General features: G+C 33.3%; 1 protein-coding gene across 3 annotated transcripts; it reads left to right on the top strand.

Annotated features, from left to right (window-relative positions):
• Positions 1-710: 710 nt before the first annotated feature.
• On the top strand, positions 711-24,455 carry LOC128232820 (NFATC2-interacting protein-like). 3 transcript variants are annotated; one of them, XM_052946570.1, is made up of 10 exons: positions 1,747-1,986; positions 2,225-2,352; positions 2,561-2,751; positions 6,449-6,587; positions 10,201-10,300; positions 11,347-11,484; positions 11,874-12,030; positions 12,287-12,425; positions 14,354-14,481; positions 21,849-24,455. In XM_052946570.1, exons 4-10 carry the CDS (start codon positions 6,530-6,532, stop codon positions 22,026-22,028), a joined length of 900 nt encoding a protein of 299 aa, XP_052802530.1. In that variant the 5' UTR covers positions 1,747-1,986; positions 2,225-2,352; positions 2,561-2,751; positions 6,449-6,529; the 3' UTR covers positions 22,029-24,455. The 3 variants fall into 3 exon arrangements, with proteins under 3 accessions (XP_052802529.1, XP_052802530.1, XP_052802531.1); XM_052946571.1 differs by having other exon boundaries at positions 2,546-2,751; XM_052946569.1 differs by lacking the exons at positions 1,747-1,986; positions 2,225-2,352; positions 2,561-2,751 and adding an exon at positions 711-831.
• The last annotated feature ends 1,211 nt before the right edge of the window (positions 24,456-25,666 follow it).

The raw sequence follows: 25,666 nt of genomic DNA, 5'->3' as shown, positions 1-25,666 counted from the left end.
AAAACAAATACAAACAACAGCAAACAAAAGGCAACAACAACAAAAACTACAACACAAAACAGATTACCAACAATACAACACAACACCACGAAACGTTCGGATTTAATACGGTTTCAGGGAGCGCTTTCGTATCAATAACAAAATCTCCGCAAATACCTAGTATGTTTTCTTCGATATTTTTGTCACTGCTAAAATAACCAAATCGTCCCCGAGTTATTTGTTCCAGTTTCAACTTGTTAATATCATTGCAAAAGGAAAACGTATTCCGTCGAATCTTGTCGATTCTTTATGCGGGCAATACTGTAGTTCGAAGGGGAGATGAACGTGTAAGAGATTGATTGACCGGGGATTCTAATCGCAACTTTATTTAAATCATTCGGAACTCCTCGGCCATTTTTTCAAAAACAACCTCGGATGTATGCCGGTATATCTGTTGAAGTAGTCCGTATTTTTTTGAATAAAAGCATTAATTAAATGTACTGTTTAAGAGTTGTATTCATTGCTCTCAGTTTAAATTGATTGCCAGTGAAGTGTATTATTGCAAACATAATTACGATTCCCAAGAGTTAAGTCATAAATTTTAACTACTAAATAAGATTACTACGCGATCTATTTGCAGCGGACTTAAACGTACCACTTTTTAAGTATGTAAACCGTCCATATACATCCGAGGTTGTTTTTGAAAAAATGGCCGAGGAGCTCCGAATGTATTTAAATATAATAGTATTTTGTAACCTATTGTGACTATAAGTTAGCAAAGTTTACAACGCAGTAAATTTCCAGCGGGAAAACAAACATTTCATAACCAACGAAAAATAAACTTTAAACATGGTATATTTATTGGTATATTACTATTTCGAATACTTTAATGTGTGTTTCGATATGCAGATGCTGTGTTCAGGCCGTATATATGAGAGCGACTTGAAACCTTGACATTAAAGCAATGAAAAGATATCGAAAACAAATAAATGAATATACTGATAAGGATTTTGTTTTTGTTTTTTGAAAGATGAATGATTACTTTAAATAGTTCACACAAACATTTATTTTTCATTATCACTTATTTATGATTAAAATGTAAATAATCCTTAGGCGGTCGAAAACCCGTTGTTCCGGGATAATACCTGTTTCCGGTAACTTGACCGACCCTATTTTTTCCTCGCAGACCCTTTTCTTTTTTTAACATGAAAGAAAAAGGAAAAACTTAAAATTCTATTGTAATTTTTTTTTTTTTTTTTTAAATATATGGTCATTATTTTCGTTGTTTGTATTTCTATGTCCCTGGAGAATAAACTTTCATTGCCGATTATGTATTACCGAAACGCTTTGTCAATAGGAAAACAAAATGTCGGAGGGCGGCGAACTCTTCAGATATCTTCAAATTGGCAAATGCATGTTTACGGTCCAAACAAGTGGTTGATCACAGGAGACATATTTTGCTGTCTTTATAATTAAAATATTTAGGATTATAGTTTGCGGTGTTATTTATCCATGTCCAGGGCTCATCCTACCAGGCGACTTAGGCGATTAAGTCGCCCTGCCCGCGGCAACTTCGCTATTTTCTAAGATCAAAGCGAAGTCAACTTCGCCGACTTTTTCAAAGATCAAAAAGTCGATATCGCTAAGAACTAATGCTTGTCAAAACAGAGCGACTCCGCCTTCCGCCTGTCAGCTCGATTGACAAACAGCCAATCGTGTTAAACCTAGTAAATATGCTCCTTTGACTTCGACCAATGAGAACGCTTGTTTTATTCAATCGAGGCAAGTGTTTGCACCATTGACTTTGTGTACATGCGCTACGTCATCGATGTAATAAAATTGTAAGGGATTAATATGCCGATGTTTGTAAAAGTCAATTTGGGCCAATTAGGATTTATACTTTATGACAATAGCGGTTTAAATGATGTGCACTGATGACAAATGAACTTAATTGGGTGTGATTACTGCGAAGTTAGCGAGAAGGGCAAGTGCGAATCACAGTTCCAGGTTTGTTGTTTTTTTTTATTTCAGAAATGTTTCCATTATTTTTTCTTCGATCGGTTCACATCAATATTCTATATATGAGATATTTTGCATTCTGTTTAATAGTAATCATGCTTTCTACGTGGCTTCTGCGGGATTCCCCAGGCCTGAAACGTAAAGCTGACAATATTGATAGCGATGACATGATCGACAGTTCAAATAAGAAATCATTCAAAAAGTTAAATTATCAAAATAATTTCAGTTGGTACAAACAAGATGCAGATAAAAAATGGCACTGCGAAGTTTGTAGATGTGCTAAGTTGGACAACGCCTAAGCCCTTGGACATGACCAACCAGCAAAAACAACCAATCATCAGAGACATGGCTTGTGTAAGTATTTATTAAAACAATAGAAGCATTGCTTAGTCCGCAGATAAATCAATTCAAAGTGGTATTAATTTTAAGGTGTCTGGTTTTATATATTTTAAAACATGTTGTAATATATGCCCAAATTATTTTAAATGACAGCTGAAAATGATGAGATACTGTGTAAATATTTTTAAAGAAATATGTGTATTTTCAGCAAAATATTTTTCAGCAAATCAGCACAAGGCCGCCTTGGAGAGACAGTTCTGCGTTCCCAGGAACCCATGAGGAAAATCGTACTGGCCAAACTGTCCAAGGATGACAAGCTTGACCCCAAGCTCCTTCAGAATGCCTACCACCTGGCTAAGCGGGAGCTCCCCAAGGAGGAATTTCAGTACCACCTCCAGCTTGCCAGGGCCATAGGTGCTGATCTTGGCCATCTCATGAATGGGCACTCACCCTCTTACACATCAAACAAGAGTGTAACTGAGTTACAAGATGCCATCATGTATCATGTATTTAAATTCTGATATATATGTATGTGTGCATGATAGGTTAACTGTTTGCATGTAATAAAATGTTTGAAACTTGACTTCTTTTTAAAGGTATATACAACAAATTAATTCCAACTAAAAACAACCAGTATGACTATTTCAAAAACAATTTAAACACCTATTTAAATGCATAGAAAAGTTGTCCAGGACACACCAGAACCCACCATTTGACAATTAAAATCTCAAAATTTTCCGACCTACAGGAGGGGGAACCCCCCTCCCGCACCCTCCCCCTTTCTCACTTCTCCCTAAAATTTTGGTCTAGGATGAGCCCTGCATGTCCATAATATACTTACTTTGTTACGATTAGGCTTTGCGTATATCATGCAGGCTTCTTACGATTAGGCTTTGCGAATTCATGGAGGCTAACTGCCAGGTTCCAATACACATTTCAATAATCGTTACATTAATTTATCTGCAATTATCAATGGTTATTTACTTCGCCTTATTTTAGTCCCATCAACTGAAATCCAAACAAAAACATGCAAAAGTTAACAACACGTTTATTGGAATGTGTCGGCGGCAGATCAAACGGTACAATTTGTGACATCATAGCAAGAGCGTTGATAAGATCAAAGGCACATGGCTATGGTTTGTATTTAATTCGGTCAGTCAGATACCGTATGATCCCATTTAATTTTGACTAGGCTGGTAAGAAAATACCATACAAACAAAAAAATAATCAATAATCGTCATCTGGGAATCTTAAAACAATGACCGAAGTGTTTGAATTCAACATAAAAATGAATTAAACTTTCATTGTACGAAAATAAGATACGTAAACTAAATCCATATCCGCGTTTACTTGTTCTATTATTAACCTACCTCCATTTGAAGTCCTAGTTTAAGGAGCTCACAGTTGACAAGAAAATCGTTGATTTTCCTTAAGCAAATTAACAAATTTAGTTGATAAATGATTATTTTGCTAGAACATTATCACATATTTGTAGAGGTTGAAGTGCTGGATTTGTTATAAAAACCGATGGCGACTTATAAACGAGTATTGTGTACAAAAAAACACCAGATTTCATGGGCAAAATTTTGTTTATAGCAATGTTACCGGAAACACAGGGTTTTTTTTATGCCTAAACAAAACGTTAGAAAAAACATTAAAAACCACTTACAATTTTTTCTATCCTGATTGTCAAAAAATGTGGAACTGCATTTTACTGTGTACTGGCTAAGGTCACAAATCTGAACACTTGGAGGTTTTTAACAATTATCATGGAGACTCCGAGAGTTTTTGTTGTAGGAAGTTAATATTTGGTATGAAACATCTTAGTTTAATGTGGAAACATCTGTCAAAGTACAGATAAATGATCTCATCAATTTTATGTCGAAAATCTATCATTTAATAGACAATAAATCACCCTTCAATATATGCTATGGAGGGCACAAATACACTTGAAAAACACTTGAAAAGGGAAAATATATGGTCATACAATTATAATTAATAAGTATGCTATATGAAATAAACACTTAGCTGCAAAGTTATTTATTGTTTCCAATGTTTTCAAAACATGTGATTCACATGTAAAGCATGTTTTCTATTTAAAAAAATCTGTAGGTCAACATACGGTAACTGCAAGGCCTCAAAGAAGCGCATGTGTCTCAGACGTCATTCCCCCGTATGCTACATTTTGATTCTTCAGTGTATTAACATTGAATGGCATTTTTAGAAAAATACTTGACACAACAAGATGAAACTTCCCAAATATGACCAAGCCCCTGTATTGATCTAGATCATCAAATAATCGATCACGGTTAACAAACACTTGTTTTAGCAAGTGTTTGGGATTTGTGACCGTCAACCTGTATATGACTACAAAAGAAAGGAGGCAGGCAAAAAACTAAGTGAACAAATCTGGTAAAAAAATCTGAATAGCTTTGATAGGACTCAATTAATAATGTCAAAATCGGTCTCCAAAATAGACTGTCACCATATTTGTTTGACAAATTTATATGAATGGTGAAAATGGCATGGCAAACATTATTAGTAAGGCTCCCACATTTAAAGCTTTTTGTAAACATTTACAGAGACATTAAAAATGAATTGATGCCATATATGAAACATTGTAGTATATAAAAACTATCTGTACGCATGTATACAGTAAATTGTTGCATGTTTCATTCATTCATTGTTCATGTTGTACAGATTTATAAATGTTCGCTAGTACTCTAGTCTGCATGCATTAATAGTCAGTATCCAAATAAACTTTCTGTTGACTTGTTTATCATAAATTTTTGTGAAAATTAATCCCAGGGTTTTTGCTAGGCTTTTAATAAAAAGCTTGTCGGGCCCTACTTGCCTTCCCGCAGGGTGGCTAACTACTGGCACAGGTTTATTGCACCGACATGCCTTAATATCCACAGCCACAAGCCTTATCAAAACCGTAATCAATTTTGACAATTCACAGCTTAGGCTGTTGTTATAGTTGACAAAGAGCAAGAAGGCATGTTGGTCGTATAATTGAGCATTTAGCCATTATCATAATGGCTGGCTGATTGTGAGGTGTGGCTGGAATATTTAGATTGTCGCATCATCCAATTACGTTTGTGGCTCTCCCCAACTTCTTCCAAAATAAATTGGCATTAGAGGTGTGAAATACAATGTTCTTCATATTTCCAATCAGAACACTATTGGCCATTGATTTCAAATTAAACAATAGTGTCTTAATTGATTGGATGCTCCATTTGTAATTTAACGCAAAAAATTCACTCCACACTGTGTGGAGTGAAATTTTTGCGTTAAAATTAAATTACAAATGTCACACTTGTTGCATTGCTTTTCAAAATTGTATCATTAAAAATACAAGCAAATCTAAAAGATTTCCCACATGTAGAAGCAGAAAATAGCAGTAATTATTTTAAATTACCCTGTGTTATAAGATGGAATTATTATTGACTGTTAATTTTAACAAATACTAATCTTGTTGATATGTGGACATGCTTCAAGTTACTTTGGTACGACCATCTTTTTCAAATTTAGTGAAATGTTGCAACAATTCAGATTGTTTTACTTACGAATCCACTGTTGCTTCCTACGTATGACATGGAGAAAACTAGGAATATTTTCACACGCATTTATATTATGTGATCGATTAAATGTTCTGTAGCTTTGTAAACGTTTGTGGCTAAAAAATGACATAACGCCATTTAGCATCAGTATATTTAATATGAAAACAGAAGGAATAATGGACAGGACTAAGCTTCGTCCTTGACTGACTGCCATTTTCGAACAACTGCCTTTTCGAATGACTGCGGTTTTACTCTATCTTTTTTTGTCTTGCTTTTATGGATTTTACAATGACTTTGAAGGGTGTTTTTATCTTTATCTACAGTGTTTTCTCCCCCCCTCCTCAGCTTGGCATGTGTATGAAATCAAAACAAATATTTATATATTAAAAAGTTGAGCAGGTGTTTTATCCTTATGAAATATAAATGGGTTTAAACAAGGAGACAAAGAATGAGAACATGGAAAACAAAAGTGATGAATATCTCTGTGTTAATATATAAGATGCTGATTTAGTTGCATTTACATGAAAAACTTGCAAACCTTTTTTCAGAGTGAAAAACACCAGTTGGACTCAGAAGATGATGATGATGAATATGTGTATTCAAACTGTGTTACAAACTTTTACAAAAGGATGCGGGAGACATCATTAAAGGAGCAGATGAGACTCGCTGATGATGATGATGATGAAGGTTAGTAGCACTCTCAGTGAGAAGTGGCCCCCAGCTAAAAAGGAGAGTTCATTTTCATTTAAGCCAGTTCAAAAACATGTACAAGTATTGGCCATTCCTTTTCACGGACATTAAAATACCCATAAAATTTTTCCCCCAATTTTACCTGAACAAATTAAGTGTAATTTTAAATGTACGCAGGATAATGTAAATATGAGGATTTAATCATATTTTTCATGCATTGTTATTTTGCAAATTTCCAAAGAAGGATTACACACACAAAAGTGTGAAGATGCTTTAATCGTTTATAAAATAAGCTGTTTTATTATAATAAAAAAAATGTTTTTTTTATTAATTTTATGTTAGATTCAGGAAAAAACATGATTCTTATTCATACCATTTTAATATTCAACTTGGCTTGAGTATCTATGTCCCATCTTCATGTACATGTATACACTGACCACCTTTATATACTGCGAAATCATAAATATTTGTGGGTCTTTAATTTTCATTGGTTTCGTGGGTTGACTTATCCACGAATTCAAGATCCAAACAAAAATTTGACTTTAATCATACTGTCCATGTGAAAGGTTATACATATGTTCACATGACTATACATGGGTGCGGTTTACAACTTATAAGTACATTTACCTAAATGATTGTTTATTTTACTGGTAATATATTTTATACTACTCATTATTTATCCTTAATGGTAATAAATTAAGATCAGTTATTACTACTTGAATTTATTGCCGGAACATTATTACAAGCTGATTATCAACCCCCTGTGTGGCACATGTAAAACATGCTGATTATTAACCTCGTGTGTTTGAGCGTCGCCACTTGATTTAGTTTCTTTGATCAAATATTTCATCGATTAATTAAACAGCCTTACTATGTTTTCAGTTTGCAAAATCCTCAATTGAAATTCAATAGCTTCATTTTTTAGCTCGACTATTCGAAGAATAAGGAGAGCTATACTACTCACCCTGGTGTCGGCGTTGGCGTCACACCTTGGTTAAGGTTTTGCATGTAAGCACCTTTAAGTCATTATCTCAGTAAATACATCAGTTATTGCATTGAAACTTTAGATATGTATTCCCAACTATCTAAACTACTAAATTAATGAAGTTAGATAACAATTATTTGAATATAATGCAAATAATAGGCCTTTATTATTCGACTTAGAAATTCTGGTTAAGGTTTTGCATGTAAGCACACAAAGGTTAATATCTCAGCAACTACTTGAGGTATTGCATTGATACTTGATACAATGGTAGTCAACCATCCAACCTTCTTAATTAACCAAGTGAGATAACTCTAGTTTGCATTTAATGCAAAAACATTGCCCTTTATTATTCGACTTAGAAATTCTGGTTAAGGTTTTGCATGTAACCACATTTAAGTCAATATCTCAGCAAATATATCATGTATTGCATTAAAACATTAGATATGTATTCCCAGATAACACTTTTTTTTAATATAATTCAAATTATGGGCCTTTATTATTTGACTTAGACATTCTGGTTAAGGTTTTGCATGTAAGCACACATAGGTTAATATCTCAGCAACTACTTGAGGTATTGCATTGATACTTGATACAATGGTAGTCAACCATCCAACCTTCTTAATTAACCAAGTTAGATAACTCTAGTTTGCATTTAATGCAAATAATAGGCCTTTATTATTCGACTAAGAAATTCTGGTTAAGGTTTTGCATGTAACCACATTTAAGTCAATATCTCAGCAAATATATCATGTATTGCATTGAAACATTAGATATGTATTCCCAGATAACACTTTTTTTTTAATATAATGCAAATTATGGGCCTTTATTATTTGACTTAGACATTCTGGTTAAGGTTTTGCATGTAAGCACACATAGGTTAATATCTCAGCAACTACTTGAGGTATTGCATTGATACTTGATACAATGGTAGTCAACCATCCAACCTTCTTAATTAACCAAGTTAGATAACTCTAGTTTGCATTTAATGCAAATAATAGGCCTTTATTATTCGACTAAGAAATTCTGGTTAAGGTTTTGCATGTAACCACATTTAAGTCAATATCTCAGCAAATATATCATGTATTGCATTGAAACATTAGATATGTATTCCCAGATAACACTTTTTTTTTAATATAATGCAAATTATGGGCCTTTATTATTTGACTTAGACATTCTGGTTAAGGTTTTGCATGTAAGCACACATAGGTTAATATCTCAGCAATTACTTGATGGATTGCATTGAGACTTAAAACAATGCTTCTCAACCATCCAATCTACTTAAATAACCAAGTAAGATAACTCCAGTTGGCATAAAATTTAAATAATGGCCCCTTTTTTATTCGACATAGAAATTCTGGTTAAGGTTTTGCATGTAACCACTTTTAAGTCAATACCTCAGCGAATACATCATGTATTGCATTGAAACTTTACACACAGGCTCCCATCTATTTAACCTTCTTATTTAATCAAGTAAGATAACTCTATCTTTTATAATATATAATTTTTGCCCCTTTATTATGCGACTTAGAAACTAAGGTTAAGTTAAGGTCTTGCATGTTAGCACACATAGCATAATATCTCAGCAACTATTTGATGTATTACATTGAGACTGTATACAATGGTATTCAGCCACCCAACTTAATTGAATAACCAAGTTAGATAACTGTATTTTTGCAAATAGTGGCCCTTTATTATTAGCCTTAGAAATTCTCATTAAAATTTTGCATGGAACCACATTTATGTTAATATCTCGGCACACCATGTATTGCATTGAAATCTAATCTAACTGTGATCCATGCATGTTTCGCCAAAACTTTTCAATCCTTACATTGAAAAGCGGCGGAATAGTCGAGCGCGCTGTCTCCGTGACAGCTCTTGTTTTATATACGGTATGTTGGTGCACCTGAAGTTATGACCCTTAATTTACTGATCAAGTGATTATTGACATGGGTTTCTGCGCTAATTGACATATTTTCCCATTGAGATCACAGTTTTTCAAAGGAAAAGAAAATCCACAAATTAAAGTACCCAAGAAATTGTCCTTTTTCGAAAAACCGAGAAATTTTTCAAGCCCTAGAATATAACTGATTTCACAGTACATGTATATAGTGAGTACCTTATATGTGTTTTTTTTTTAATTGCATTGTATTTATAATAAGCTTAAAAGTGCACATTAATAATTGTAAATAATCTCTTTTTCTGTTTCACCAAACAATTAGTTATGATTTGATAAAAAATACAAGTTGAAAAGTTGAAAATGTTGATTTTTGCAATTTTTTATGAAAGATGAATGTGGCCACATATCTTACCATCAAAAATATTCAAACAACATACTTTGCATAAGAAACATGTTTAAGCGAAGTCAAAGTATAAGCTAGTAAACATGCCGGCACACCAAAAACAACAACAGAACAGTTCCTTAAAATTATGGATAATCACTAAAACGTCAAAGAGAAAAGGGAATATGTTTGCATCAATGAAGGCTTATGAATTTTTCTTACGTAAAATGTTTTAATCACCACATTGGCTTTTCTGTTTTGGAGGAAAAGCAGGACCAAAAATGCCGCTTCGTGAACTTCCTTCTTTACATAATCATGAAATCATAATTCAATTGCTTCAATACAGATGTGGAAGAGGACTTGTTCAAGTATACAGTGCAACCAGCCTTTTCTTCCATTGATGATAGCCTTGTTGTCGGGGATGACAATTTAAGCAACAATGCTTGGTAAGTAATAGAATCACAGGGTTTCGATGTATGAAATCTTCGTGCTGCTGTAAAAGATAATCATAGACACATTGTAGATAAACATTCATTGAATATAAAACTTATTACAATGTGAGGTACTGTAATATAAAGACATGGTATAGACACTGTATGTGCTGACATGAATTGTTCATATATTTTACATCAATAAATTATCTGTGATTCGCTTTTAAACTTTGTTATTTAACTTTATTAAATGCCAATATGGTTTCAAGACGAAATTAAAGGTATTGAAACTAGCAAAGAAAGGATTATAGAGAAGATTCTGCTATTCGTCGCTGACAGTTTCAGGTCAGCAACAATCGATCCTGTTGGTCTATAAACGATGTCTCTAAAGGCACCATACATATGCTGTCTGCAAAACAATAACATTTATTGAGTATTTAGCATATTCATACTGTGTGTGGCGACGCAAAATGTTTCTTGTTCTCAATATTAATTTCCAGTACATTTTGTCTCCCTGTAAGAAAAACATCTTTAACCCAACACAATATAACAGAGTTAACCATCTTAACACAGAGTAGAGATCAACAATAATGATTTTAATACTTTTGAAGCGTCTTATTTCCCCTCTGCATAGTTATCCATTGAACTTTAGAAATGCCCATTGAATTCAAATTTCGAATATTTAAGGTGTTTCCTTATATATTGTTAAGAAGTCAACTGCAAACCATTAACTTTATTTTATAATTTTATTAAGTATTTCATATACATGTATTGATATTAACCTTTCTCAATCAATCATTCATTCATTGTATCCAGTTATCATTACCCAGAAATCAAACTACAAAAACCAATCAGGCTCATGTATGTACTTTTGCTTTAACAGTTCATTGTATCAAAGTACATACATAATAAAACATAAATAAACTGGTTTGTTTATTTTCTTATATAAGTCTGGATACTCTTTCTGATTCAGTTTGATTATCAATAACTTTTTTGGTGAAATTATTCTGAATTTGTAGAAATAGTACCATGCATACCTGTTTTAATGTCAATATTTCCAGTATGTCATCATCCCCAGAGAGGAATACAAACAGCAGTCTCCTAGTGAAGTCTCCCACCCCACCACCTTCACCTCCCAAACAGCTCCCTAAAAAAGCACGGAACACAAAGAAGAGAAAACAACTCCAACGTGCCATGGAGTATGTACAATAGAGCTTGGATCTATAGCCTGGCCATTATGTTATAACCATTACGGTCTTGTTCCTTGCTTGCATGAACTGCACTTTGTCCAGGGCCTATTCAATTAGTACTGGGTTCAATTCATGTACAGGTATTGAAAATGTTGACCATTAGTTTAGAATCCATAAAGAAATTAATTAATGTGAAACTTGGTCCATAATTCACATACGGTTCTCAGAATGACAATATACATCCATGTATCCACAGTAGGGCCTTGCGTTTGGATTTGCAAACTTAAAATAAATGCATGCTCACAACCTTCTACATTTGAGAATCATATACTGTAATTAATCCTGTAATCTATTATAATCTCTGGAGGGTAAACCTGTAAACCTTGACATTGTTGCAGATGCCTGTCCTCTGATATCCGTACGGCCCAAAGTGAACTTGTGGCTGCGAACACATCAGCTGACTATGATGTACTGGTGTTGGAAGACGAAGACAGCGAACAGGTGACCATGCGGGTCGCCATACAGGGCGATATTGAAAGGTTCACGTATAAAATGGTGAGGCTTAGCATTTATTTATTTATTTTTAGCAGATTGTCTAACACATTCGATATGTTTGGGTATTAAAAAAATGAATGTACCACAGAATTGGTCTATTGGAAATGGGTTTTTTATTTTTAAAGATATAACAATATTTATGCAAACAGATAAAATGGCCAGGTTAAAAAATATCCTGATGTTTAATTTCATATCAATTTTAGCAGTGTTAACAATTGTATCTTTGAAATGAACAGATAGTTTATAACCATCGCAGGACGACCCGTTCGAAAACATGATGAATATGATCAAGGGGACTAAGGCTTGTGATAGGGTGATGTTGGTGTTTAATGACTGCACCATTTCCCGGCACGACACACCCAGGGTGGTGGGATACTCTGTTGGTGATATTATTAGTAAGTGCCTTCAGTGTGTATTATTGTGCTTTATAAAGGTCTGGTTCTACAAATACTCTCGTTATTGTACTTTATAAAGGTCTGGTTCTACAAATACTCTGGTTATTGTGCTTTATAAAGGTCTGGTTCTACAAATACTCTCGTTATTGTACTTTATAAAGGTCTGGTTCTACAAATACTCTCGTTATTGTGCTTTATAAAGGTCTGGTTCTACAAATACTCTCGTTATTGTGCTTTATAAAGGTCTGGTTCTACAAATACTCTCGTTATTGTGCTTTATAAAGGTCTGGTTCTACAGATACTCCTGTTATTGTGCTTTATAAAGGTCTGGTTCTACAGATACTCTCGTAATTGTGCTTTATTAAGGTCTGGTTCTACAGATACTCTCGTTATTGTGCTTTATAAAAGTCTGGTTTTACAGATACTCTCGTTATTGTGCTTTATAAAGGTCTGGTTCTACAGATACTCTCGTTATTGTGCTTTATAAAGGTCTGGTTTTACAGATACTCTCGTTATTGTGCTTTATAAAGGTCTGGTTCTACAGATACTCTCGTTATTGTACTTTATAAAGGTCTGGTTTTACAGATACTCCTGTTATTGTGCTTTATAAAGGTCTGGTTCTACAGATACTCTCGTTATTGTGCTTTATAAAGGTCTGGTTCTACAGATACTCTCGTTATTGTACTTTATAAAGGTCTGGTTTTACAGATACTCCTGTTATTGTGCCTTATAAAGGTCTGGTTCTACAGATACTCTTGTTATTGTGCTTTATAAAGGTCTGTGTCTACAGATACTCTCGTTATTGTGCTCGTAAAGGCCTGGTTCTACAGATACTCTCGTTATTGTGCTTTATAAAGGTCTGTGTCTACAGATACTCTCGTTATTGTGCTCGTAAAGGCCTGGTTCTACAGATACTCTCATATTGTGCTTTATAAAGGTCTGGTTTTACAGATACTCCTGTTATTGTGCTTTATAAAGGTCTGGTTCTACAGATACTCTCGTTATTTTGCTTTATAAAGGTCTGTGTCTACAGATACTCTCGTTATTGTGCTCGTAAAGGCCTGGTTCTACAGATACTCTCATATTGTGCTTTATAAAGGTCTGTATCTACATCTTCAGTGTTATTGTGCTTTTTAAAGGCCTGTGACTACAGATACTCTTGATATCGTGCTTTTTAAAGTCCTGTGTCTACAGATACTCTCGTTATTGTGCTTTATAAAGGTCTGTGTCTGCATCTTCAGTGTTATTGTGCTTTTTAAAGGCTTGTGACTACAGATACTCTAGATATTGAGCTTTATAAAGGCCTGTGTCTACATCTTCAGTGTTATTGTGCTTTTCAGAGGCCTGGGTCTAAAGATACTCTTGTTATTGTGCTTTTCAAAGCCTGTGTCTACAGATAGTCCCGTTATTGTACTTTTTAAAGGCCTGGGCCTACAGATACTCTTGTTATTGTGCTTTATAAAGGCCTGGGTCTACAGATACTCCCATTATTGTGCTTTTTAAAGGCCTGGGTCTACAGATACTCTCGTATTGTGCTTTATAAAGGCCTGTGTCTACAGATACTCTTGTTATTGTGCTTTATAAAGGCCTGTGTCTACAGATACTCTTGTTATTGTGCTTTTTAAAGGCTGGTGTCTAAAGATACTTCGCTATTGAACCAACACACGTAAAATTCTCAATTAGTTTGAATGATTTATTAGAAAATGTCCATACATTACTTTATAGAATCCAAATATTGACTTAGATATTTAATGAAAAGTTAAAATATTACTTGTATCACATTGTAATTATTTGAAGATGGTGTCTGGATTCAAGCTATGCGATGAAACTTCCTGCATGGTTTTTACCATGTTTATGATTAAATTATCAAAAGATATTCAGATAATTGTTCCAACCCAAATGAGATTTGATGTGTTATCTCATTATAGCCTGCCACCTACTGAATGGAGAAGAGTCATTTATGGAAGACTCCCATACAGATACTTCATCAGACTGTGTGGAGATTGTGGTCCAGTCGAATTTCTCTCGACAAAAAGAAGTCATATTGGCCAAGATTGTGAGTTTATATACACAGTTTATGTTCACTAGTACTAGTGAGTTTATAACCACTAACACTAGCCAGTTTATAACCCCTTAAACTAGTGAGTTTATAACCCCTTAAACTAGTGAGTTTATGTACACTTATACTAGTGAGTTTATAACCCCTTACACTAGTGAGTTTATAACCCCTTACACTAGTGAGTTTATAACCCCTTACACTAGTGAGTTTATAACACCTTACACTAGTGAGTTTATAACTCCTTACACTAGTGAGTTTATAACCCCTTACACTAGTGAGTTTATAACCCCTTACACTAGTGAGTTTATGTACACTAATACTAGTGAGTTTATAACCCCTTACACTAGTGAGTTTATAACCCCTTACACTAGTGAGTTTATAACCCCTTACACTAGTGAGCTTATGTACACTAATAATAGTCAGTTTATAACCCCTTACTAGTGAGTTTATGTACACTAATACAAGTGAGTTGATGCTCACTAAGTTACTAGTGAGTTTATAACCCCTTACACTAGTGAGTTTATGTACACTAATACTAGTGAGTTTATAACCCCTTATACTAGTGAGTTTATGTACACTAATACTAGTGAGTTTATAACCCCTTACTAGTGAGTTTATAACCCCTTACACTAGTGAGTTTATAACCCATTACACTGGTGAGTTTATGTACACTAATACTAGTGAGTTTATAACCCCTTACACTAGTGAGTTTATAACCCCTTACACTAGTGAGTTTATAACCCCTTACACTAGTGAGTTTATGTACACTAATACTAGTGAGTTTATAACCCCTTACACTAGTGAGTTTATAACCCCTTACACTAGTGAGTTTATGTACACTAATACTAGTGAGTTTATAACCCCTTACACTAGTGAGTTTATAATCCCTTACACTAGTGAGTTTATAACCCCTTACACGAGTGAGTTCATGTACACTAATACTAGTCAGTTTATAAACCCTTACTAGTGAGTTTATGTACCCTAATACTAGTGAGTTGATGCTCACTAAGTTACTAGTGAGTTTATAACCCCTTACACTAGTGAGTTTATAACCGCTAACACTAGTGAGTTTAAAAAAAAATGAAAAACTAAAAAAAAAAAAAAAAAAAAAAAAATCTTTTTTTTTTAATTGCTTTTTAATATTAAGTTTAAACCTTAAATGCTTGTACAGAAGATAGCTTTAACACCATTCTCCAATGATGAAAATTATATTCTTAAATAAAAACCTAATAAAAAAAAAAAAAAAAAGCCTACCTACCCTACCTATTTTTTTTAAGGATGTAACCCTAACCAAACAATTATTTTTTTTAGGCCTAGTGAGTTGATGCTCACTTAGTTACTAGTGAGTTTATGTACACTAATACTAGTCAGTTTATAACCCCTTACTAGTGAGTTTATGTACACTAATACTAGTGAGTTGATGCTCACAAAGTTACTAGTGAGTTTATAACCCTTACACTAGTGAGTTTATGTACACTTGTACTATTGAGTTTATAACTGCTAACACCAGTGAGTTTATAGCTGCTAACACTAGTATGTTTATAACCGCTAATACTATGGAGTTTATAACCGCTAACACTAGTGAGTTTATAACAGCTAACACTTGTGAGTTATAACCGCTAACACTAGTGAGTTTATAACAGCTAACACTAGTGAGTTTATAACAGCTAACACTAGTGAGTTTATAACCGCTAACACTAGTGAGTTTATAACCACTAACACTAGTGAGTTTATAACAGCTAACACTAGTGAGTTTATAACAGCAACAGTAGTGAGTTAATAACCGCTAACAGTAGTGAGTTTATAACCGCTAATACTAGTGAGTTTATAACAGCTAACACTAGTGAGTTTATAACCGCTAACACTAGTGAGTTTATAACCGCTAATACTAGTGAGTTTATAACAGCTAACACTAGTGAGTTAATAACAGCAACAGTAGTGATTTTTTAACCGCTAACAGTAGTGAGTTTATAACCGCTAACACTAGTGAGTTTATAACAGCTAACACTAGTGAGTTTATAACAGCTAACACTAGTGAGTTTATGACAGCTAACACTAGTGAGTTTATAACAGCTAACACTAGTGAGTTTATAACAGCTAATACTAGTGAGTTTATAACAGCTAACACTAGTGAGTTTATAACAGCTAACACTAGTGAGTTTATAACCGCTAACACTAGTGAGTTTATAACAGCTAACACTAGTGAGTTTATAACAGCTAACACTAGTGAGTTTATAACAGCTAACACTAGTGAGTTTATAACAGCTAATACTAGTGAGTTTATAACAGCTAACACTAGTGAGTTTATAACAGCTAACACTAGTGAGTTTAAAACCGCTAACACTAGTGAGTTTATAACAGCTAACACTAGTGAGTTTATAACCGCTAATACTAGTGAGTTTATAACAGCTAACACTAGTGAGTTTATAACAGCTAACAGTAGTGAGTTTATAACCGTAGTGAGTTTATAACAGCTAACAGTAGTGAGTTTATTACAGCTAACAGTAGTGAGTTTATAACCGCTAACACTAGTGAGTTTATAACAGCTAACAGTAGTGAGTTTATTACAGCTAACAGTAGTGAGTTTGTAACCGCTAACACTAGTGAGTTTATGACAGCTAACAGTAGTGAGTTTATAACAGCTAACAGTAGTGAGTTCATGTACACTAATACTAGTGAGTTCATGTACACTAATACTACCAGGGTAGTTAGTTATGTACTACTAGTGTGTTCAGGTTTTTTTTTTGCATTTGTGGAATATGACATATACCAATCAATTGGTCCCATTTTTAGCTCGACTATACGAAGAATAAGGAGAGCTATACTACTCATCAAAGCGTCGGCGTTGGCGTCGCCCCTTGGTTAAGGTTTTGCGTGCAAGCACACATAGGTTAATATCTCAGCAACTACTTGAGGTATTGCATTGAGACTTGATACAATGGTACTCAACCATCCAACCTACTCAATTAACCAAGTTAGATAACTCTAGTTTGCATATAATGCAAATAATAGGCCTTTATTATTTGACTTAGAAATTCTGGTTAAAGTTTTGCGTGCAAGCACACATAGGTTAATATCTCAGCAACTACTTGAGGGATTGCATTGAGACTTGATACAATGGTACTCAACCATCCAACCTACTTAATTAACGAAGTTAGATAACTCTAGTTTGCTTTTAATGCAAATAATAGGCCTTTATTATTTGACTTAGAAATTCTGGTTAAGGTTTTGTGTGCAAGCACACATAGGTTAATATCTCAGCAACTGCTTGAGGTATTGCATTGAGACTTGATACAATGGTACTCAACCATCCAACCCACTTAATTTACCAAGTTAGATAACTCTAGTTTGCATTAATGCAAATAATTGCCTTTATTATTTGACTTAGAAATTCTGGTTAAGGTTTTGCGTGCAAGCACACATAGGTTAATATCTCAGCAACTACTTTAGGGATTGCATTGAGACTTTATAAAATGGTACTCAACCATCCAACCCACTTAATTTACCAAGTTAGATAACTCTAGTTTGCATTTAATGCAAATAATTGCCTTTATTATTCGACTCAGAAATTCTGGTTAAGGTTTTGCATGTAACCACTTCTAAGTCAATGCTTCTGCAAATACATCATGTATTGCATTGAAACTTTACACACAGGCTCCCCGCCATTTAACCTTCTTATTTAATCAAGTAAGATCAGTCTATTTTTCATATTATATAATTTTTGCCCCTTTATTATGCGACTTAGAAATTCTGGTTAAGGTCTTGCATGTTAGCACACATAGGATAATATCTCAGCAACTACTTGATGTATTGAATTGAGACTTTATACAATGGTATTCAACCACCCAACTTAATTGAATAATCAAGTTAGATAACTGTGTTTTGCAAATAATGGCCCTTTATTATTACACTTAAAAATTCTGGTTAAAATTTTGCATGTAACCACATTTATGTTAATATCTCCGCACATCATGCAGGGTTAGACACTAACATTTTTCACAAGGTAGTCCCTCGGACTACTGGATCCAAAATCTTGGTAGTCCAGCAAAAACTCTGGTAGTCCATAAAAATGAAAGCCTTCAGTGTTTTGTGAGACTTAGCCTTCTTAGAACATTGTCAGTATAACCCTTTGATTGGTCATGATTTTTATCTGTCTCAATCTTAAAATTTCCACATTCTTCAAAACAATTTTTGGCCTTTAAATTTAATTTTAAAACCAAAAAAATGCTAAAATACCTCAGATTAAAAATCTGAAAACCATGCTAAAATACCCCTTAATCTGTCACTTTCAGGAAAATGTTGCAATAAATCACTTGACACTAAAACACCTCGACTGAGATCGTTGCTAAGTTATGGCACAAATGACAGACATCCTACTGATAAGCAATATTTGATTATTGGTATCCTACTATTCAGTATTCTTTGTTAATCTAAACAACATATCATATAATACTTAATAAAACATGATGAAATAAATTCCGAAAGTGTTATTAATTATTTTTTGTATGGGAGTAAGATAACAATTAACATGACGCTGCCTGTCACTCAAACTAGCGTCCAGATTAGGCAGGGCTTATCAGTTGCCGTTGCTATCCGCCATGACCTCATATCAACAGTAGTGTAATTACGCTGTTATATATATTTAACACAAATTATGTCTCATAATTGAGAGATAGTAAAGACAGTTTAAGAAATCCGAAATACTGACATTTTCCCTTTATGCTGCTAAAATTATAATTGATAACAAGGTACTGTTTAGTAGACTAATTCAATTCTCAAAATGTCTTAATGTAAACGTACATAATATACGTATATTTCCGTTTTAATAGCCTTAAAATAAGAAATATCATTATGAGAATTCGTGTACAATATTGATGATATCTTAGGATTTAGTTTGATTTTGAAATTTGTCTCCTTATTGTGCGAAAAGTTTTAAAACCGAGGCATATACATTTGCATTTAAGTTTGTTTGACATATTAGTGAAAAAGACACCTCAATTTATGTGAGTTACATTTTTTATTAAATTTAATTAAATATTTGATATATAGCTTAAGGTCACAAAAAGTATATACGTATAGATAAAACAAAATCATATTTTAAAATGACGCAAATCAAAGTAAAAACCTTTGCATGTATAATGACTATGGTCGTTTCAAAATTTCTATGCTGATTGTTAGAACAGTTTTGCATTTCATTTAAAACGGAAATTTATTCATTGAGAGAAACAATAAGGTAGTTATATAAATAATGATAATAATGCATTACACTAGTAAAAAACAGGTGATTCTGAATCGAAAAAGGAAGAAAAACAGCGAAATCCATTAAGTTTTGACAATGGATCTATACAAACATCTTTTTTTGTTGATTTTCGGATAGGAAATTAATACATGTTTTGTTTCCCTTTTTTTGAGTTTTAAAATAGAGACTGTTATTGTACTGTAACAAAATTCCGATGTTATTTAGAAATAAATTATTTTAAAGCCTAGACATTTTTCTACCTGAATTATACATTGCATACAATTAATAATAATGAACTTATTTAATGTTATACTTGGTTTTATTGCTATGTTTTACCATGTTCCATGCATTTTTTATCTGATTGTCATTTATAACTTTTGAATTATTATCGTCTGCTTCTGGGTATTTGTCGGAGGTCCTAAATTAAGAGGTCATGTGACACTGTAGGTGTAGCCTTATCGCTATCGGCGTGGTGTTAATTGTTATTTGCCCTAGCTTCAAAGTATAAATGTTACATTTTGGCGCGAAAATTAAAGCACACAACTCTGTCATCGTCTGCACTTACACTGCATTAAACCTGTTTTGGCCGTATGATTAATTTATCAGCTGTTCTTCTAAAAGCCAGTTTAAAAGATTTCATAAGCCAGACATAATGTTCCTTCTGTTTGCTTTAAATAAACACCGACATTTGGCAATACCCTAAACCATAATAATTATGACGTATTTTCAGAAAATCTAAAAATAGTAAAAACCGTCAAGTGTTTATCTGCATCGTATCTTTCATTGTTTTTGACTGAAAATGCAAGGGATTTAGAAAATCTGCCACTTGGACCCAAATCTACCTTGCTGACATTTAAGCAGAGGTGCACATGTCTGACGATTAAAACACACCATAGAGTGTGAAAATGTTTTTTCCCTTTCTAAATAAAGACATTCTACTGACTGGTTTAAACATTAATCGAAAGGCTATACGAAATGCGCGCGAAATTCGGTTAACAGTCCATGTTGTCCGGAACTGCTCGGCCATCCTCGGCAAGCTTTACAATGAGTGTTTACCGGTGATAATCGGCTTCTTGACATCAAGTTTTACGCAAGTTTAAGCGTAATAAAGATTTTATGCTCAATTAACTGATGTGATATTTACTTTCTTCTAGTAGTCCGACGGACTATTGACTTAAAATGTCTTGTAGTCCGACCATAAATCTGGTAGTCTCGGACTACCGGACTACTGTTAGTGTCGAACCCTGTCATGTATTGCAATGAAATCTAATCTAACAGTGATCCATGCATGTTTCGCCAAAACTTTTTAATCCTTACACTGAAAAGCGGCGGAATAGTCGAGCGCGCTGTCTCTGAGACAGCTCTTGTTTTATTTTAAAAAGTTTTGCAAGTCGAAAACTAGGGTATATAATTTTATTTAAAGAAGGGTGTAGTAAATGTAGTACAAAGCCATTTAGTTGTTTGTTATTTAACTAACATATGTAAAGTGTTACAATTACATGGACAAAAAACTGCCAAATGCAGGCTTCTCAGTTATGAGGACCCTTCTGCTACAGTACCAGGACCCGTATATTATACCAGCATTGTATGTCTCCGTGTTAAGAGACTTGCATGTAAGCCAGGGAAACCATAACTGTTTTGTTTATATTTTTATCATCGTTATTCTCTTCTTTTTTCGATTTGTTTAGGAACTTCTGATTAGGAATTTAAAAAAACAATTTGGAAAAATATGCTTTTTGCCACTGGGAACATGACAGAAAACCGGCTATAAAGTCGCTTCAAAATAAAACCCTGGAGTTCAAATACTCTTACACTATTGAGTTTATGTACATAGTATTAGTGAGTTTATTTACAATAATACTAGTAAGTTTATATAAATATACACTAATACTTACAATGTGTTTGCGGATGACCATTTTAGGATATATTTTTTTCAATGCATACCTTAAGAAATGTATTTAACTATTTATTATGAAAAAATAAAGAACTATCTTATAAATGGAAGTGTAAAAAATGCTACTGAAAGAGATTAAGCTAAATGTATCTGTTTTAAATTTATCCATTTATCTTTAATTCATATATTTATATAACATTTCAGATTAAAGAGTTAATTACTATTTTGTAGAAGTGTCCCATGTCTGCTGTGCTGAGTGAATATGCCTCCCGCATCAAGACTCCGGCTGAAGATCTAGTGTTGAACTTTGATGGTGATGTAGTGGATGTTACCCTTACACCAGAGGACCTTGAGGTTGAAGCAGGAGACATCTTTGATGTGAAAAGAAACAACGTTGTTATTATAAGATGATCTATATTGTCACCTGCAGTGTTATTGGACTTCTTATAGGCGAGCGTTAGACAGTTGGAGTTAAAAACATCTGGGAGAGATTTTTAATGTGCCAAACAGAATGTTTGAATGAATATAGTTCAATTTATTCTGGTAACTCTTAAGGTTACATCATTACATTACTATCATTCCTTTTAATGTATTGAACAAAATCCTTATGGCCCACAGGAATACTGTATGCAGTTGTATGCACAAGAATGATTTATCATTTGGTTTATTGTGACAGTGAATTTTGTCATTTTGATTGCTAGTTGATTGATTGATTGATTGATTAATCAATGTTTATTCAAGTTATAATACACCCAATATATATTTATATTTAGTAAAACTTAATGCATTAGACTAAATGTTAACAATTGAGGTAGAGTATATAGCTTACATACTACCAAAAAATAATCACATAACACGCTACAATCAAATATACAGGCAGGATAAATAAATTGCTACAAAATATTAAGTGCATTTGTAAACTAAGAATTTAGAAGCTATAGTTGGTAACTTGAGCTTAGTTTAGTGTTTAATTACCTAAGATGGTACATTTGTCAATATTTAAAAAAAACCCTTCTAGATCAGATCATGTTCTTGAGAAATTGCTAAAAAAAATGAAACTTGATAACTTGTTTGCTCGAGAATAATTTTTCTTTGAAAACTTTACCAAAGTTTTTAATCACCATATCCTATAAGATATAAAATTTTATATGATTTTCTATAATTTCGATGTTACAAGGTAAAATGAGTTAAGATTTATATTGAGTATTTTTTTAAATATTGGGGCCCAGATCTTGTATATAAAAGCAGTTAAGGTGGAACGCGACTATGATTTTTATTTCGAGTTACTTTCTGAAAATTGGTATACGAATAGAAGAGCATATGCCCAGTTAGGGACTGTTTTTACTTTTTCAATATTCGGAACAGTTTTGAATCTACGAGTCTTCAAAATATGCCACTGACCTCAATTTTGAGACGTCTGTCATATTTTTGCATTCCAACTACAATAACCGATATTTTCATCAATTCTTCGTTTACAGCTATGAAATTTCAACGTCAAGTGCGTCTTGTGAAAACGTTCACGCTCATATATTTTTCTTTCTTTTGATGAACGTTATTGTTTCTAAATTCGTCTATAACGTCATTTTTCGCGGGAAAAACGGCGTCGTGTTTCGCTGAAAAAAGTGCGCCTTTCTTAAATTCTTGAAAAAACTGCTCGTTTAATTTTTGACTTTTTTAAATACATGTATTCAATGTTTTATTACAAATCACCTGATATCAAGAAAAGGGTACCTCACCGACTTCGTTTTTGCGCAGTATCAAATAATCTAACCCCTATACCTGTTTCTTTTTCAATACGTAATGTATTCAAACGTTTAGCATGACGTTAATCGAATTGTTTTTGTTTATTAAATGGAAATATTAGAAATCTTAGTGTCTGATCAGTTTTATGTTAGGGATATTTGTAATTGTTGTAGTGCAAAATATCTAATTCCACACAAGACGGGCACTGAATAACCAGCTTTATAAATCAATGACTTAAATCTGGCAGCTATTTGAATGAGAGGCTTTCTTAATTATTAAGCAATCTCAATTGCCGAATTATAATATTTTGATAAAACATATCAATACTCGTTCCAGTCACTATGCTATGAGCTGTGACTATGCTGATTAGTGCTTTGTTTTTTGTATATACATCTATGTAGTAATAACGCAACAATAAACGGTTCTACTACTTTATTAATTACCAATTTCGTTAATAAGTATCAGTAGATATCTGCAGTTATATCCAGTTATAAGGCTCTAAACTAAGCAAAAGCATAGTAAATCCAGTGCGTGACACTCATTTCATACACAAAATATAACTAACAAATCAAAAAAATGATAATCGACAGAAATCTGCTTCTGAATATTACGGGAAAAAAATTGTCCTTTACAGTTTTGAACTTGAGTTTACATTCCATTTATTTTTAATTGATCGAAATCAGCACTGGTGAATTAAGATTTAATTTAAATGAACAAGTACAAGTGTGAACTTGAAATCCTAGCTATCTTCTCTAGAATGTCTTCAAATGTAATAAAACTTGATGATATGGCAAGGTATGCTTATACTTGGAAAGATATTCTTGTCCAAGGCTTATACACATAATGTGCGAACGAAATGGGGTATTGTTTTGGTTGAATATAATCTATAACAATATGATTATAAATATGTATGAAAATTTTAATTTAAAAAAGTTAACCAGTTCAAATTTTGGTGGCATTGACCAATTTCTTTTTGCGTAGAAAAAAATGTTCAATGGTTTAATTATGTCTTAGTGACAGTAAGTCTCGGTATGACTTGGAATTGTGTTCACTTTGTTTTTAAATTTGTATTAAGTTATGTTTATTAAAACTTAAACAAAATCTTGCCTTGTTTCATGTTTACACTATCTGCTTGCTATTCAATAAGCATGCTTAATGTTGAGGACAAATTCTGAAACCAGCTAGAATCTCTAGCTTCGAGTTTTAGACTGTCATACAGTTGTGAAGTTTGATTTAACTGGACATTCGCTTTTTAAAAAAGAAGTACCTTGGAATTGATATACATGTAAATTGCTTTGGAAACAATTTCAGCAGGGGTCTAATCACCTTAACCCTGCTTTGAGCCTGACTCCCTTTATCAAATGATAATCTTACTAGTTTTTCAGGATGGGTATTTATGGTCTGATAAAACCTGAAATGATGGAAGTATAGGAAAAAAATACAATCGGGGATACCTCGAATAAGATAGTACTGTAATGACAACTGCAACGTTTTGTCCCATGTTTATATAAATGGTTTCAACCTTGAGACTAATAACTGAACATTTTAGAGCGTTCATTATTGCTAGTGATTACATTGAAGTCCGGGCATTCCACAGAAATACCCACTATGTGGTGGTATATATTAGTAATGACTATGGAACAGTCAGTTTTGGTGACTGGGCAGTTGCTGTGACTGATATAATATTGGACGATCATCTGCACCATCTGCATAACTATATTTTGTGGTTTGGTGCATAGAGAAGTTTTGTGTACAATAATGAACACAAATCTATAGTCGCTATTCCAGCATTAACAGGTATGAACAGGTTCTTCCTGTCTACGAAAACAATCTTCACGGCAATGGCCCTTCAGGGAATAGTCCACACAACAACTGAAGGCTTACTGTTATCCTATTATATTGCACACAAATATCTTTATGATACACACTTGACAAGTTGCCTCCACATCAGCAAAACAATTTATCAGTATCTCTTGCTACCCTTCAAATGTATCTCAGCAACTACAAGATGTATTGCATTGAGACTTTACACAATGGTACTAAGAAGTTAGAAAGTTAAAAAACTTTATGTTGCATATAATGCTAATTATGGCCCTTTATAATTCAACTTAGAAATTCTGGTTAAGGTTCAGCATGTAAACACATTTCTGTCAATATCTCGGTAAATACATCATCATTGACACTTCAGACATGTGCAAATAATTGCCCTTTATTATTTGACATAGACATTCTGGTTAAGGTTTTGCATGAAAGCACGTATAGGTTAATTTCTCAGAAATTACTTAATGTATTTCATTGAGACTTTA

The sequence above is a fragment of the Mya arenaria genome, chromosome 4 (assembly GCF_026914265.1).
Source record: "Mya arenaria isolate MELC-2E11 chromosome 4, ASM2691426v1".
NCBI lineage: Eukaryota > Metazoa > Mollusca > Bivalvia > Myida > Myidae > Mya > Mya arenaria.
The sequence above is the reverse complement of the archived record's forward strand: the minus strand, read 5'-3'. Positions and strand labels throughout refer to the sequence as shown.

Bases quoted from the DNA above. Each gene is read 5' to 3' on its own strand.
- LOC128232820 (XM_052946569.1), top strand. The intron at 10,301-11,346 runs GTAAGTAATAGA...CAATATTTCCAG, and splicing joins AATTTAAGCAACAATGCTTG to TATGTCATCATCCCCAGAGA. The intron at 12,031-12,286 runs GTGAGGCTTAGC...TAACCATCGCAG, and splicing joins AAAGGTTCACGTATAAAATG to GACGACCCGTTCGAAAACAT.